Raw genomic sequence first — 16,245 nt, 5'->3', positions numbered from 1 at the left:
AATAGATATAGATTTATTCATTTATTTAATAAGAGTATATACCATTTAGGGATGTTGGGTAAGCATCTTCTCTGCTTTTCTGATGAGAAGCATTAGGCTTCGAAATACCATGGTATAAAGAATTTGCATTTATCCAGCACCCCTAATTGATGTCTACCTTTATTAAATAAATGAATAAATCTATATATATTACTATATGGTTTTGATACCTTCATTTTCTCTTTTATTGACTTCTCTCTCTCTCTCTCTCTCTCTCTCTCTATATATATATATATATATATATATATATATATATAGATAGATAGATAATGTCTTATTTTAGGGAGATGGATAGCCTTCACATTAAACTGACATATCACATCTAAATCTCATGGGAAAGTTCAAAATAGGGAGAGTTGAAACATGTGCCTAGAGTTGGATGGCATTTCCTTGAAGTGAGTTTCTTTTCCAAAACATCCTATCTGTGGAACACATTATCACAGCACTACTTTCCTGCAGACTATGACACGGTCGACTTCAAATCCAATGTCAACAATAATTTGTCATAGGCCATCCTCATAAGTAATCAAATTCATTCATTATTTCAATTTTCATTTGTCTCATCATATTCACCATTCAACCAAAAGTCAACCCATCTCGTTAACCCTTATTCTCGACTTTTGGTCTTGATAAGTTGGGATTCATTTGGGGGCAGAGTTTAGGGGGAGGGTGAAAATCACAATGAAATAATTTTTTGTTCATATTGGAAAACGTGCTCATAAATTCGGAATGGAACATCTGATATAAATAATTTACAGAAATTGCTTGATTGCTCACCCCAAATATCAATTTCCATTATTCATGTTTTGTATTATTTGGAATCTTCGGACGACTGTTCTCATCTTGAGTGTGATTTTCACAATGTTTCGGTCAATATAACCTCCGACCTTCTTCAGGTGTATCTTGTCACACTCGGAAATGTTTCTGTCAAACTCTGGAATCTGGACGGAATTTTAAATGGAACCCTTTATTTATTTCGAGCCGTGACCGGATAGAGCTTCTAAATAATTTGCAGTTGTATTTTTTGGTCGCCACACTGAAGATTGAACCTTGAATCTTCAGGAGAATATAACTTTTACGATTGATTTTTCCCAGTACTCTAACCACTGCACTATGGGTTCTTCAACAGAAACATTACTGAGTTTGACAAGAGAGGCCTGTAGAAGGTCGGCGGTTACATCAACAGAAACAATGTGAAAATGTCAAAAAAGATGAGAGCAGTAGTCCGAAGAATCCAAATAACACGAATAACCAATCCTCATCTCAAAAATTCAGAAACATTTTTTTTTTTTTTTTTTACATGGGGGTCACCACTTATCAAGGCCCGAAGGCCACTCAGGTATAAGGGTTATTGTGTGTACAGTAATCAATGAGATAGTATTGTAATAATCATTAGTATTGGGGGTTTTGATAGTGTCTTACTTAAGGGGGCGGTTTGTCAGGAGTTTGTTTATGTTGGACTTGAAGACGTCCAAGTTGTAGTCAGGTGGGAAACAGGCAAGCGGCAGAGAGTTCCACTGGCGTGCAGTTCTAAGAAAGAAGCTTTGCTCATGGAATCTACGTTTGGATTTAGGCACAGATAAAGAGTGGGGAAAATTATTGACAGTAGTTTCAGCCAGACGGGCGTTTCTCGTGAAAGATTGGCGAGGGGGGACGAGGAATTGGAGCTCAGACGAGCACCTGCCATGGAAATAACGATAAAACAAAGACAGTCTCGCAACGTCTCTTCTGTGGGAGAGAGGTTGCAGGGAAGAGAAAAGGGCATCTGCATCCCCTCCACTAAACCACGAAGTCTATTTTGTACTCTGTCAAGGCAGGATAAGCTGTTTTTAGCAGCTCCTGCCCAGATGTGGCAGCAGTATTCCATCCTTGGACGTACTTGGCTTTTATATAGATAGAGAATTGCATCAGTAGCGAGATATCTTCTGGAGCAGTAGAAGGATCCCACCATTTTCCCAGCATCCCTGGCAACAGATTTGATGTACATGTTCCATTTCAGATCAGGAGTAAAGGTCAAACCCAGAAGCTTGTCAAAACATGGAGCCTCCCCAAGACGAGAGCCATCCATTTAAATCGATGCCAGATGGGGATCAGAGCGTTGATGATGTAAAGATAGAAGCTTGGTTTTGGATGCCTTAAAAGTGACCAGCCACCTCTTCCCCCCTTATTAATATTTGTCTGTTTTCCTTGTTTTTATGAGATGAGAATGATCAACAAGTCAATAGATTAAATAGGAGGGAGGGCTGGTTCGAGATAACCAGAGTCTTGCCAATTTTCAAAACCTGAAAAAGCTATATGGGATAGCAGAGTACAGAGATGAAACATTTTAGCAATAAAAAATAAAATTAAGATCATTAGGCAAAGTGATATTTTTTAAATTTTTTTATGTTTTTTTACAAAGGAGTCACCACTTATCAAGCCCTGGTTGCCACTCGAGGATAAGGGTTAATGAGAAATTTATTCTCACAAAGTTTAGAACTCTGGCAGAGCGAAAAATAAACACATCGAAAAGCTAACTTACCTGGTTGATTAAGGCAGGTTATTTCATCTTCTCGATTGCAAAATTATGTTGTGTCATTTTACTGCTCAGCCGAGCCTGGTAATTAAGATTTCATAAGAAATAATAGGGGAAAAAAAAGATTATCATTAGTTCAAGGCTTGAAGACCATTTAAACAATGTTGCAATAGAAAAGGATATTACATCAAGAAAAGAACACCTAACTTAATTTATTATATTTTTTCTAGAATATCTTGTCCTTTTCTTTTCCAGTTTTAACTAGTCCTTTACTTTTCCATGTTTAAGCTTAACCATATTTCATGTTTGCATTTTTCTATTGTAATTATTAATCCATGGGTTGAGGTCCATTTAAACAATGTATCAGTAGAAAAAGGCAGGCAATTCCGTTGAAGAGGTAAACTCAAATCAACATTCTTAGTGGATTAGAAAGACGATATTATGTCAAGAAAAGAACACCTAACTTAGTAGGTTAAATTGTCTCAAAGGTACCATGACAATTGGGCGCCAAAAGTCCCTTAAATTAATAAGAAGATTAAAAATGAGTTCATCATGCATGAAAGATTTGCTGGGATTGAAGTTTTCAGTTCAAACTTGCCCACGCTTGCTGGTTAAAATTCAAATCAACCAATGAGAAAGGCTGTAATTAAAACAATGTGTTAAACCTATCAACCAATGAAGTGACAGAATTCAAGTCATGTAATTTCTCACACGGAAGTCAATAGGACAATATTGTAGCAATCGTTAGTAATGGAAATTTGGTAAATTGGATTTGCTCCCAACCATAAGTATGACAGGAATAAAGCTTTTTGTACATTGATCAAAAACAACAAAGATAAAGATATTCGTTTGTATTTATTGTATGGCTTTGTTTCTGTTTCACTTGCACTCTTTGTATTCAATGTTGTTAGTGATGAATTACCTCCCTTGCCATCTCCTGACCCTGACCCTGGTAACGAGGGGTCTGAGCCGCAGGATACAATTCAAAGGTAAGATGTTGATTTTTGAACATGTATATCTCTATGTATAAAGTTAGGTATGTGCATATGTTTTTTATAGTTGTATGTTATTTTTTTTATTTTATTCAACTTTCACCCCAAACAAGGCACAGTGCCACTTTGAAGTAGGGGCTACCATCTGGGACATAAGTTGAAGGGACATTATGAAGGGAGATGAGCAGCAAGATGTCTATTCACATTGCACTTGAACTTCTGCATGTCAGTACAGTTGGGGAAGCAGAATTCCGGAAAGGAGTTCCAAAGTCTAGCAGTTCTGGGGAAGAAACTATTGAAGTAGAATGCTTTCGTACACCTAGGGATCTCTACTGTGTAGGGGTGGGATTTAGCTGCTTGTCAGGTTTGATAGAGGTATTTATGTTGAGGGGGGTACCAGTGCTTGTAGTTCGTCAGAGCATTCTTCATTAAAATATTTGTAAAACAAGCAGAGAGATGCAATATTTCATCGATGGGACAAAGGCTGAAGCTTAGATTACAGTTCAGGAACTATCAGGTTGGCGACTCTCTTTTGAACCCTATCTAGGAGGGAAAGGCTAGTAGCAGATGCACCAGCTCAAATATGACAACAATACTCCATACTTGGCCGAATGGTCGCCTTATAGAGGTACGGGATACTTTCAGGCATAAGTAGCTTTCTAGCACGGTAGAGAGAGCCTACTTTCCTCGCGGCAGCCTTAACAATGCTTTCAATGTATCTGATTCCAACTCATGTTCCCCATGAATGTTAGGCCGAGAAGTTTAAAGGAGTACTTTCAGGTAATGTGTTTTTGTCCATTGCTATTGGTGGGAGAGAAGGTTTACTTGTAATTATTGAAGGAAACAAGCTTAGTCTTGGCAGCATTGAATGTGACCATCCATTTATGTCCCCATTCCACTAAAGACTGAAGGTCTTTCTCTAATTTTCTGTTAAATCATAATTAATGTATGACAATATATATGTATCACAAACTTTTTCGACTCTGTGTCGAATCATCATCAGGAGAACAAACAAATGAACAAAAAAAGCTGCAGAAAAGAACAGAATTTTATAAGGTAGCTGTGAAAACAGCTTGTGAAATCAGTCGGATGTCAAGGGGACGTCTTCACACTATTCCAGGAAAGAGGTTAACAGTTTAATTTCCATGACACCAGAATTAGTGTCATGTAAACATATTGTATTATGTTAAGCAGTTTAAAATATCATTACTGGTTTCATAGGCCATATTATTAATTTTGGGTTGTAGGGTTTTGATGTAGATGGTTTCAAGCATTTAAAAATATTTTTGAAATGTATTATTTTAGTGTAATTATCTATAATTTCTCTTAAATGAAGTATGTAGTTGGGTTTTTGTAGATGTTGGCTAATTGAGTTAAAGTTTACAAGATGCATGGTGAGTCGACAGGATAGAGTAGCTGTTGTAAAATCAATGAAGTTATTAACTTTATTAATGATAATAATACTAATATATAAATATATTGATAAAATGAATTTAAAACCAATATTTGCTTAAAAATGCTCAAAGCAAAATTATAAATATAATCTACATAAACAATAAAACAGCCTAAACGCAAGCTAATTTTTGTAGGATATTTTAATGTATATAAAAAGTTATATATGTATATGTGTATCCATATATATATGTTTAATTATGGATCCGTATGTGTGCACAGATATGTCCATACTGACTTCTATATGTGTATATATTCTGTAAGTGTCTGTATATATTTTCATGTATTCATATATATATAATTATATATATATATATATATATAATGTGTGTGTATACTTTGTTTATATATGTATGTGCGCAGGGAGGGGGGCATATATATACATATATGGCAAAAACATGTTTCTGTATGCATATGTGTGTGGTATATATATATATATATATATATATATATATATGTATATATATTTATGTGTGTGCAGCTGGGACATGTTTCTTTATATACATATATATGTGTGTGTGTGATGGAGGGGCATATATGTATGTTTATGTATGTATATATATATATATGTGGATGCATATATGTGTGTATGTGTTAAGAAAAGAGAAGTTGTAGCAAGGGTTTTTACTCTTTGAGTGCTTTGCATTCTCATCTATGCAACCTTTTTTCATTTATATTTTTCAGCCCACCAAAAGAAGAAAGCCCTCCCCCTATACCTCCCAGAAGTCCTACGCTACTCAAAAATCTATGGCAATCAACCAAATTTGAAACGATGCAGGAAGGTAAGTAATTTGCATATTCATTCAACCAATCAGTCGCCTTTAGGTTCTCCACCAAAAAGGAAAGTTTTCGTTTCTGTTCAGAATAATAATAATAATAATATATAAATATCTCTACTTCTCTATTATATAAAAAGGGCTTTGTGAGTTCATTCCCTATGGACTCGTAAATGGTCTATTTTTATGAAATTTCACACAAATGTATTTTATGTGTAAGTTTTGTATTGGAATGTCTTCAGAGTATGTATCGATAATCGAAATGATCCGATGAAAGAAAGAACAGGCGATTTTGACCAAAGTTAACGCCTTACACAGCCTAACATCACAAGTGCATTTTAGAAGTTTTATTACCACACAAGTCAAAAGGCCCAACATATAAAATCAACAGTAAGTTCTTTGATATGACAGAAGCGTGTTCAAAATGAATGTTTCTGTTTAGAGCACAATTGAACCATGGTACTTGACTTTTTCATTTGAAACTTCAAAATTCAATCCATTATATATAAAAAATAATTTTATAAAATCAACAGTAGGTTTGCTACAGTGCAATGTAGATGTGACGAGCAGGCGCAAAAGTGCACGAGTTGTGCATGCCTGCATCGAGGAGCGAACCTGGGCCCGTTAGATTACAAAGAAAAAAAAAGAAATAACTCGCAATCTTTGTTTCGGATTGATTTTTTATAGCCGTCGGGCGAACCCAATTGTCACGGTAATGCGAGTATCACTCACAAACGTTTTTCTTTGTAATCTTAAGAGCCCAGGTTCACTCTCCGACGGAGGCACGCACCACTCATACTTTTTGCGCGCTTTTGCGCATGCTCGTCATAGTAGACTACAATATATTGTGGACCAAGTCACTGCATTAAGACATGTGAAGCTTCTTCTCAGTACACCAAGATGGATCCCTAACTAGAGCAGGCAATCAATTGAGTTGATTGAAAAATAGGTAATTTCACTGATTTTATTGAAAATAAAAAAATATGGGAGTGTGAAACATTTGTTGATCATCATTCAATCCCAGGTAACGTCGGGTCTCCCTGCTGGTAAAAAATAAAATAAGGTTCTCATCCAGAATTCCCTCTATAATTAAAAATAAAGAAAAATCTGTATGATGTACGTACCTGTGATGAAACGAAAATATCATATTCCAAAAATCACATAACATGATCAAGTAGTGTTATTTTTATAAAGAAAATCATTTTTAAGCTATTAGGTTGGTGCAAAAATAATGTCGTTTTTAAATACATAGTTGAACGTCAAAAAACAGCATTATTTTTGCGTCAACCTAATATTAATGAGAAATTGTAGTCAACAAAAATCTTATAAGTTCGAATGATGTTGAATTATCTCCCTTTGTTTTTTTATTGTATTATTTAAAAATAAAGCTACATGATCAACTTACGTAATTTTTGTATTATTATATTTTCGTTTCGTCATAGGTGCATGCATTGTACAGATTTTTCTTTATTTTTTTGGAGGGGGTGGGGATTCTAGACAAGTACCAAAGTTTTTGGCCCAAGACAAAAAAAAAAAAAAAAAGAACCCGAATTGACTGAGAAAAACAAAAGATCTGATTTCGATTGACACTGGTTTGAACTTGACCTTCACATACACACACGTCCTTTGTAAATATAAATATGCGTTCAGATATTCGTGATCAAGATTTATTTTTACGTATGTTTTTTTAACATATTTACAAAACCTTTTAATAAAACTATTTAAACCAAAGAGTGCATTCTTTTTATATATATATATATATATATATACTCGGGGTTTTTTTTTCTCTCTTCTTTTTCTCTCTATTTTGTTTTCTCTATATTTTCTTTCTCTATTTCTGTCTCTATTCCTTTTTTCTCTTCTCAATCACTCTCTCCCCATTGTAATTTTTTAACTTTATTTAAATTGCCTCTCCCTTTTTACTTTTTTATTTAATTAAAGTCCTGTGTTTTAAGTTTTTTAACTCCAACTTCTAAAGAGTTCCTACCTAAAATAAAAATCCATTATTCATTGAACTTTTGAATAGTCAAGTCGCTGCCTGATGATATCTGTTGTTTGATTGAAACAAGTGGCTATTTGTAGCAGCGGGATGTGAGCATGTTTATATAACAATAAACAAGTATATATATATATATATATATATATATATATATATATATATATATATATATTAGCAGGCCGCCTAGCATTGTCCGGTCGTAAAATATGCTTTAATTTTATTTTTTAATTCATACAGAAACTGAGACATGTGCATCCAAGTATTATGTTCTTTCTAAACAGTTTATTTCTTGTAAGTAAAAAAAAAAGAAAGAAAGAAAATACTTGAGCTGAGATCGAAACCAAAACCTAAGGACAGTGAATCAAGTACGATAACCATTAGGCCGGCTTGACACAATCTTTAAAAAGTGTTTTGAAACCTACTTGTGAACCATTCACGCATGTGTGAAATAGCAAACATTACAAATTCGACGCCCCCCCCCCCCCTCATGTCAGTTTTGACCTCTTAGCAGGCAGTTTTTTTAGGATGAAAACCGATGAAAAGGTTTTCTACATATCTGAATATCCTATATACCAAATTTTAAGTCTGTATATCAAACATCTGTTAAGTATATAGGTTGAGAAATATTCTCATACACACACACACACATTCTCACTTTTATCTATATATATAAAAATGTAATTCTTGGTTTATTCAAAATCGATAAAACCATATTTCTACATTACCAATTTATTTGAAATTTTCAGACAACCCATCTTTAGAGTCGAGGGATGTTTCTATGTTATTAAAATGACTTAACATCGTTAATTATAAAAATATTAAATAAAATAACAATATTTTTTGTAAGCCGATACTGCAGATCTGTTTTGTTGGTAGAACTGAACTTCCATTTCAATTCATTGCATACACCATGATTTGACGAGACGAATTAGAAGATTTCATTTTCTGTTTACTCAATAAGTAAAAAAAAAACATAATTCATTAGTTTATCTTCCAAATTTTTTAATTTAAAAATTTTTTCTTTATTATATCAGGCAAAAAAAAAAGTTGCTTGCTTGCGTTTTGAGTTGAAGCATAAAAGTCGAAGTCGTTTTTTTTTTTGTTTTTTTTTAAACAGTTGTTTCGATATAAGAAAATATGAACTTTTTTATTATTAAAACTATAAATTATTAGGTGAAAGTACAGATTTTTTTTTTTTTAAGAAAATTTACGGATTGGTAACGTGCTTAAATAATGTTTGGTGCTAATGCAGAGAGTGATCCGCGCTATTTTTAAAATCGTATTTCCACGCTTAATTAAAGTTTTATTATGTTTTTTATTCAGTTGTAAGGTTAAAGTACAGATTAGGTACAAAACACCCTCCCCTCCCCATGTTAAGAATGGATTTTTAAATAATAACGTTCTTTCAGCAAGGCTCACTCTCTACATGAGTACCGATTAATGTTTTGTTTTTTGCTTTTTTTTTTTTAACCGTAGTTTGTTTTTAACAAAATTGAAAGTACACTTTTTTCTTTTTTTTTTTTTTACAGAAGTTGTTTTTATATAAGAAAATATGAATGCTTTTTCTTTATTAAAGAAATTGGGTACTCATGCACTTATTGATCCGTGCTGAAATAATAACGTTATTATTTAAAAAGCCATTCTTAACATGGGGAGGGGAGGGTGTTTTGTACCTGTTCTGTAATTGAATAAAAAAACGGTAATTTTTTTTAAGTAGTTATCGAGATATAAAAAGTTGTATAATGCATTGTAATCTCTGGCAGCCATCTTTTTACGCGCGTGCACGCATGTCATAAACAAATCTACGTGCGTAACAAAAATGGCCGCCAAAAAATATAATGCATAAAACAACTATTTATATCTCGATAACTACTTATTTCTTCAAAATTTCAATGCAATTTCCATATTAAGCATAGTCAAAAACCTTCAAATGTCGTCATTTAAAAGAAAATTGTGGAGGTGGACCTAATCTAAAAAAATACCAAAAGAACATAAAACTTTAATTAAACTTAGAAATACGATTTAAAAAATAATGCAGATCAGTAAGTGTATTAGCACCCATTAATTGACTAACGTGACCTTATTGCCAAATAAGCTCTGGCTACAATGTTGAACACGCCGTTCACGTTTTTTTGTTTTTTTTTAAGTTAAATTCAACTTTCACAAGATCTTTTTATTTTTTTATAATTTCACAATATCTTTTTTAATAATAAATTGTGAGTTGAAAGCACAGAATAGTTACAAAACACCATCCCCTGTCTATGGTAAGAATGGCTGACCCCCCCCCCCAAAAAAAAATATTAGGTACTCATGCAGAGAGTGATCCGTGCTGAAATAACGTTATTATTTAAAAGCCATTCTTAACATGGGGATGGGAGGGTGTTTTGTACCCATTCCGTACTTTAACCTTACAATTGAATAAAAAAACATATAAAACTTTAATCAAACTTGGAAATACAATTTAAAAAATAGCACGGCTCAGTAAGTTCATTAGAACCAGAAATTGTTAGGTGAAATACAGAAAAGTTTCTACCAAGAAAACCGTTATTTTTTTCAGCCATTCTTACCAAGGGAAATGGATGGTGTTTTGTCACTATTCTGTGCTTTCAACTAACAATTTATTAAAAAAAACAAAAGGTAAATTTTCACATTAGGTCCACCTCCACAATTTTAACATGGGTAGGTTAGGGGTGTTTATTCCGAAAGCTGTTCTTAACATGGGGAGAATGGTGGTATTTATTCCAAAAGCCGTTTTTAACAGACGAAAGACAGGTAAAAGGTTAAAACACGTGGTTAGGCATGGGTGTTGTTTATTCCGAAAGCCGTTCTTAATACGCGAAGGTTGGGAGTGTTTATTTATGGTTGCCAGTGAATTATAGTGCATAGTACAGGTCTTTATATCTCGAAAACTACTTGCCTCTGCAAATTTTAAATGAGATTTTCTTATTCAGCATAGTCAAAAATTCTGGAGGTGGACCTAATGTAAAAAAAATACCCCCCCCCCCCAAAAAAAAAGATATTGTGAAATTTAAATTTAAGCACGGTACCAAAAATAAAATTAGATAGAAAAATACCCCCTTCAGGTTTGTACTTACACAAAGACTTGAAAAAGTTGTCAACAAAAACAAATATATAACAAGTAAATATTTTCAAAGGCAAGATAAGTTACTTTTCTACCTAATTGGATAATTTTTAGTGTTTTTATTGGGTTTGTACTACTGTATATATAGATTCAAAAAAGTTGTCAAAAAATAAATGTATAACAAATATTATCAAAGGCAAGATATGTTACTTTATTACCAAAATGGATAATTTTTTAGTTTATTTTTTTAATGTAAAATGTTTATTCGGCTCGAAAAACACAGCATTTACTGCTATATTTGAAAATTACAAATGGCGGAAGACTGTGTTAAACACGCTAAGTTTGGGAAAATGAGTTAAAACTAAAAAACTATACAAAATACTGTAAAAAACCACCGAATATAAGTCTGCCTATGTCATTGAGTGAGTTCCTGACAGTATTTTGTATAGTTGTTTAGTTTTAACCCATTTTCGGAAACTTAACGTATTCAACACAGTCTGCCGCCATTTGTATTTTTCAAATATACTGATAAACACTAAATGTTTTCGAACTGATTAAACATTTTACACTACATAAAAACACTAAAATTTTATCCAGTTAGGTAGAAAAGTAACTTATCTTGACTTTGATAACATTTATTTGTTATATTTATTTTTCGACAACTTTTTCGTTTCTGTGTTTAGTAATACAAACCTGTCTTATTTACTGTAACGTTTAGTCGGCTTGAAAAACAGTGTTTATCAGTGTATTTGAAAAATACAAATGGTGGCAAACACTGTTGATGATGTTAAGTTTGGGAAAATGATTTAAAATTAAAAAGCTATATCATATACTGTCAGAAACCCACCAAATATGTCAGCCTATGTCACGGTAACATATAATCAGTGGGTGTCTGACACTGTTTTGTATAGTCTTTTCAGTTTTTAATTGATTTTCCCAAATTTAACATATTCAACAGAGTCCGCGACCATTCGTCTTTTTAAAATACATCAATAAACACTGAGTTTTTCAAGCTGATTAAACATTTTACATTAAATAAAAACACTAAAAAATTATCCAGTTAGGTAGAAATGCAATTTAACTTACCTTTGCTTTCATTTATTGGTTTTTGGACAACTTTTTTGAATCTGTGTATAGCACCCCCCCCCCACTCAAATATTAATTAAAAACTCACATTTTTTAATACAATAAAAAAAAACTCTATTTAGCGTTTCAATGTTTTAGCAACATTTGGCTTAATCCACTGAATGTTGATCGAGCCCAAGCCATGATTGACGGTAACTCTTGAGTATCTGGATCAAATTCTGCAAGAGTACCATTTTTTTTCATTTTCGCCTTTTTATTTACTTTTTGGAGTGGATTGCTGTACTAAGAATATAAGAAACATGCATTTTCTCTTTTTATTATAATTTTCCATTACAACAAATTGAGCCACAGCAACGCGTGGCAGGGTACAGCTAGTAGATATATAGATTTACAAAACTTTTTAATAAACTAATTAAACTAAACTGGATAAATGGAACCCATTCACTCTGTACAGCTATCGTCTTGTGATTCATATTTAGTGTTGAATATTTACCAAATGGACATAATCACGTTGGCACACCGGTTCTCGCCGGATCACCAAAGTTAAGCAACATTGGGCCTGTCCAGTACCAGATGGGTGACCATTTGGGAATACTAGATCCTGAATATATTTAGGTATGCAGGTATCTCTGGAACTGAACGCCCTTGCCTTGCACATCTCATCTCCACGTCACCCTTGGGCTAGGTGAAGCACCTGTTAACCTCTCTCTTAAATTCTAAAGGGTTACCATACAAGAGCTATATGCAATTTCTCAGCTGTGGGGAAATCAATCTAAGAGAGGAAAACTCTTATAAAAAAAAAAAATCCAAATCCTATGTAGAAGCCCAACCCTAACCTAACCCTAACCCTAACCCCAACCCTAACTCTAAGCCCGTTATCCCCATATGGCAGTCTTCTTGTGATATTATCATGCATTTGTCATGAGCCAGCATAGAAGTAGTAAGACTCAAAAAACTGTCATGATAATGTTCACATCAGTACGCAATTTGAATGCCTACTAGACACTATCCTCAAGTGTTTAAGATCTCTTTCTGCAAGGGTTTGTCAGGATAACATGGCATGTAGTAAACCCTGACAAAATATTCAAAATCACATAGTATTCACAGCCCAAATAAGATCTCTTCGGTATGGCTAACCAACACTGGCTTTTATAAGAAATGGTGCATCTTCTCTAAGTGATGTTACCTCATTAAGCAACATGAAGCTGGAGACTCCACCAGACTAGATGAATTCTTGTCCTGGAATCCAGTAAGACCAAAAAGAATGATATGCTATTACAATAGAAAAATGTGAGTATGAAAAGTAATATGGTTAAGCTTAAACATGGAAAAGTAAAGGACTATTGTTAAAAATTGAAAAGAAAAAAACAAGATATTCTAGTAAATAAATATAATAAATTTATAACTTAAAATATTGCAGCTTTAAGAATTGATTATATAATGTTATAAATTGAATTTAAAAATAAAATTTTAAACACAAAGTACTTGTAGAACAGGCAGAGGGATACATGTCATCGATGGGACAGAGGCTGAACCCTATCAGGTTCGTGACTCTCTTTTGAACCCTGTCAAGAAGTGAGAGACAAATAGCAGATGCACTAGCCCAAATGTGACAACAGTACTCCATACATGGGCATACATAGGTGGCCTCATAGAGGTACAGGATACTTTCAGGTGTAAGCAGTTTTCTAGCATGAGAGAGAGAGAGCTCCCCTTCTTTGCAGCAGCCTTGGCAATGCTCTCAATGTATCTATTCCAGTTCATGTTCCCTGTAAACGTTAGGCCGAGGAGTTTAAAGGAAGTACTTCCGGGTAATGTGTTCTTGGCCATTGCTATTAGTGGTAGAAAAGGTTTCTTGTAATTATTGAAGGAAACAAGCTTAGTCTTGGCAGCATTGAATGTGACCATCCATTTTTGTCCCCATTCCACTACAAATTGGAGGTCATTTTCTAGTGTTTCTGCCATTTCCTTAAATATGTGTTCATTTATTTTCCCCTCGTGCCTGTTATAGAGAGTGGTGTCATCAGCAAATATACCCATCTCAGAAACAATTTTATCAGAGAGGTCATTTATTAATATCAAGAATAATAAAGATCCAAGGATAGACCCTTGAGGTACTCCCACATTTATATCATATTGTTTAGATGTACGACCGTCAAGGACAAACTACATTTTTCTCTTACTTAAGAAGGATTTAATCACATTATGTATTCTTCCAGTGATAACATATGATCTAATTTTCCTTAGAAGACCATCATGCCATACCCTGTCAAAAGCCTTAGATATATAGAGGGCTTCCATTCTACCCTCCCGTTTTGTCCAGTGAACGGTAGATCCCGGCTGTGCTATTAAAAAAAATGCTCTGACAAAGTAGCTCCAGTTCTCTCCAAACTTTACAACAAATGCCTTAATGAATCTTGCTTTCTGGACTGCTGGAAAACTGCTTCTGTTGTACCAGTTTTCCAGAATTCTGGCAAACTGCTCCATTAAATTATTCCCCCATTAGCCTCCTTCCACTTTTCGTTAAAATATTTGAGTCCATAATTAACCAAGCTCTAGTCCATTACCTTACAGATGCTAAACTTCTGACCAACCAACAATATGGACTTAGGCAAGCCCGTTCCACAGCAGATATCATAACTGTAATCTCTGAACGTATATACCATTCACTGGACAAAGCAGGGAGGGTAGAGGGGTAGCTCTAGTTATATCTAAGGCTTTTGACAAGGTATGTCATGAAGGTCTTCTCAGGCAAATCAGAGCATACGGTATCACTGGACGAATACTTAACATAATTAAATCCTTCTTAGATAAGAGAAAAAATCCAGGTTGTCCTCGACGGTCATACATCTAAACAATATGATATAAATGCGGGAGTGTCTCAAGGAACTATCCTTGGACCTTTATTATTCCTAACATTCATAAATGACCTCCCCAACAAAATTGCCTCTGAGATGGATATATATGCTGATGACACCACACTCTATAACAGGCACGACAAGAAAACAAATGAACACATATCTAAGGAAATGGCAGAAACACTAGAGGATGACCTGCAATCTGTAGTAGAATGGGGACAAAAATGGATGGTCACATTTAATGCTGCCAAGACTAAACTTGTTTCCTTCAATAATTACAAGAAACCTTCTCTACCACCAATAGCAATGGCCAAAGATTCATTATCTGAAAGTACATGAGTTGAAACAATTACATTGAGAGCATTGCCAGGACCGCTGTGAAGAAGGTAGGTTTTCTCTATCATGCTAGAAAGCTACTAACACCCGAAAGTATCCTGTATCTCTATAAGGCCACCATTCGCCTATGTATGGAATATTGTCATATTTGGGCTGGTGCATCTGCTACTAGTCTCTCACTCCTAGACAAGGTTGAAAAGAGTCGCCAACCTGATAGGTCCTGAACTGTCATCTGAGCTGCAGCCTCTGTCCCATTGACGAAATGTTGTGTCCCTCTGCTTGTTCTATAAGTATTTTAATGGTGAATGTTCTGACGAACTGCAAGCACTTGTGCCCCCACTACATAAATACCCTCGACAAACTCGACAAACAGCTAAATCCCACCCCTACACAGTGGAGCTCCCTAGATGTAGGAGAGCTTTCTACTCCAGTAGTTTCTTCCCCAGAACTGCTAGACTTTGGAATTCCATTCCGGCTCCCTGCTTTTCCAACTGTACTGACATGTAGAAGTTCAAGTGTAACGTGAACCAACATCTTACTGCCCAACTCCCTACATAGTACCCCAGTAGCTTATGTCCCTGATAGTAGCCCCCTATACCAAAGTGGCAGTGTGCCTTGTTTGGAGCGAAAATGTAATTAAAAAAAACAAATACGTTCAGAGATTACAGTTAGGGTATCTGCTGTGGAATGGGCTTTCCTAAATCCATATTGATTGTTGGTCAGGAGTTTAGCAGCTGTAAGGTGATAGACTAGAGCTTGATTAATTAAAGATTCAAATATTTTGGCAAAAAGTGGGAGAAGGCTAATGGGGTGATAATTCTGTGGTTCAGTTCTTTCGCCAGAATTCTTGAAAACTAGTACCATAGAAGCGGTTTTCCAGCAATCAGGAAAGCAGGATTCATTGAGGCATTTGTTGTAAAGTTTGGAGAGAACTGGAGCAACCTCAGCGGAGCATTTTTTTTAATAGCACAGCCAGGATGAGATCGGGTCCACATTCTTTTGAGGTGTCTAGGTTTGTTATGATACTATGTACCGGAGAAGGGGTGGTTTTCAAATCCTCTAGTGTGGTGTCTGTCCGCAAAGGAAAGTCAGATAGGGAGTGGTTTGCCG

The 16,245-nt window shown here is 34.6% G+C and overlaps 1 protein-coding gene across 11 annotated transcripts in view; it reads left to right on the top strand.

Moving 5' to 3' along the window:
• Positions 1 to 16,245, top strand: part of LOC145265500 (ankyrin repeat and sterile alpha motif domain-containing protein 1B-like) — a 903,976-nt gene that overhangs the window by 275,975 nt on the left and 611,756 nt on the right. For 9 of the 11 annotated variants that reach the window (XM_080121394.1, XM_080121391.1, XM_080121396.1 and 6 more), the window contains exons 9-10: positions 3,466 to 3,543; positions 5,683 to 5,780. In XM_080121394.1, the coding sequence (XP_079977520.1) occupies positions 3,466 to 3,543; positions 5,683 to 5,780 (176 nt within the window). The remainder of the gene's footprint in view (positions 1 to 3,465; positions 3,544 to 5,682; positions 5,781 to 16,245) is intronic. The other 2 variants (XM_080121395.1, XM_080121397.1) reach the window with 1 other exon arrangement.

Source organism: Euprymna scolopes, chromosome 40 (assembly GCF_053919585.1).
Source record: "Euprymna scolopes isolate OS-2025 chromosome 40, ASM5391958v1, whole genome shotgun sequence".
Lineage (NCBI taxonomy): Eukaryota > Metazoa > Mollusca > Cephalopoda > Sepiida > Sepiolidae > Euprymna > Euprymna scolopes.
Note: the sequence above shows the minus strand (reverse complement) of the source record. Positions and strands in the feature narration are given on the sequence as shown.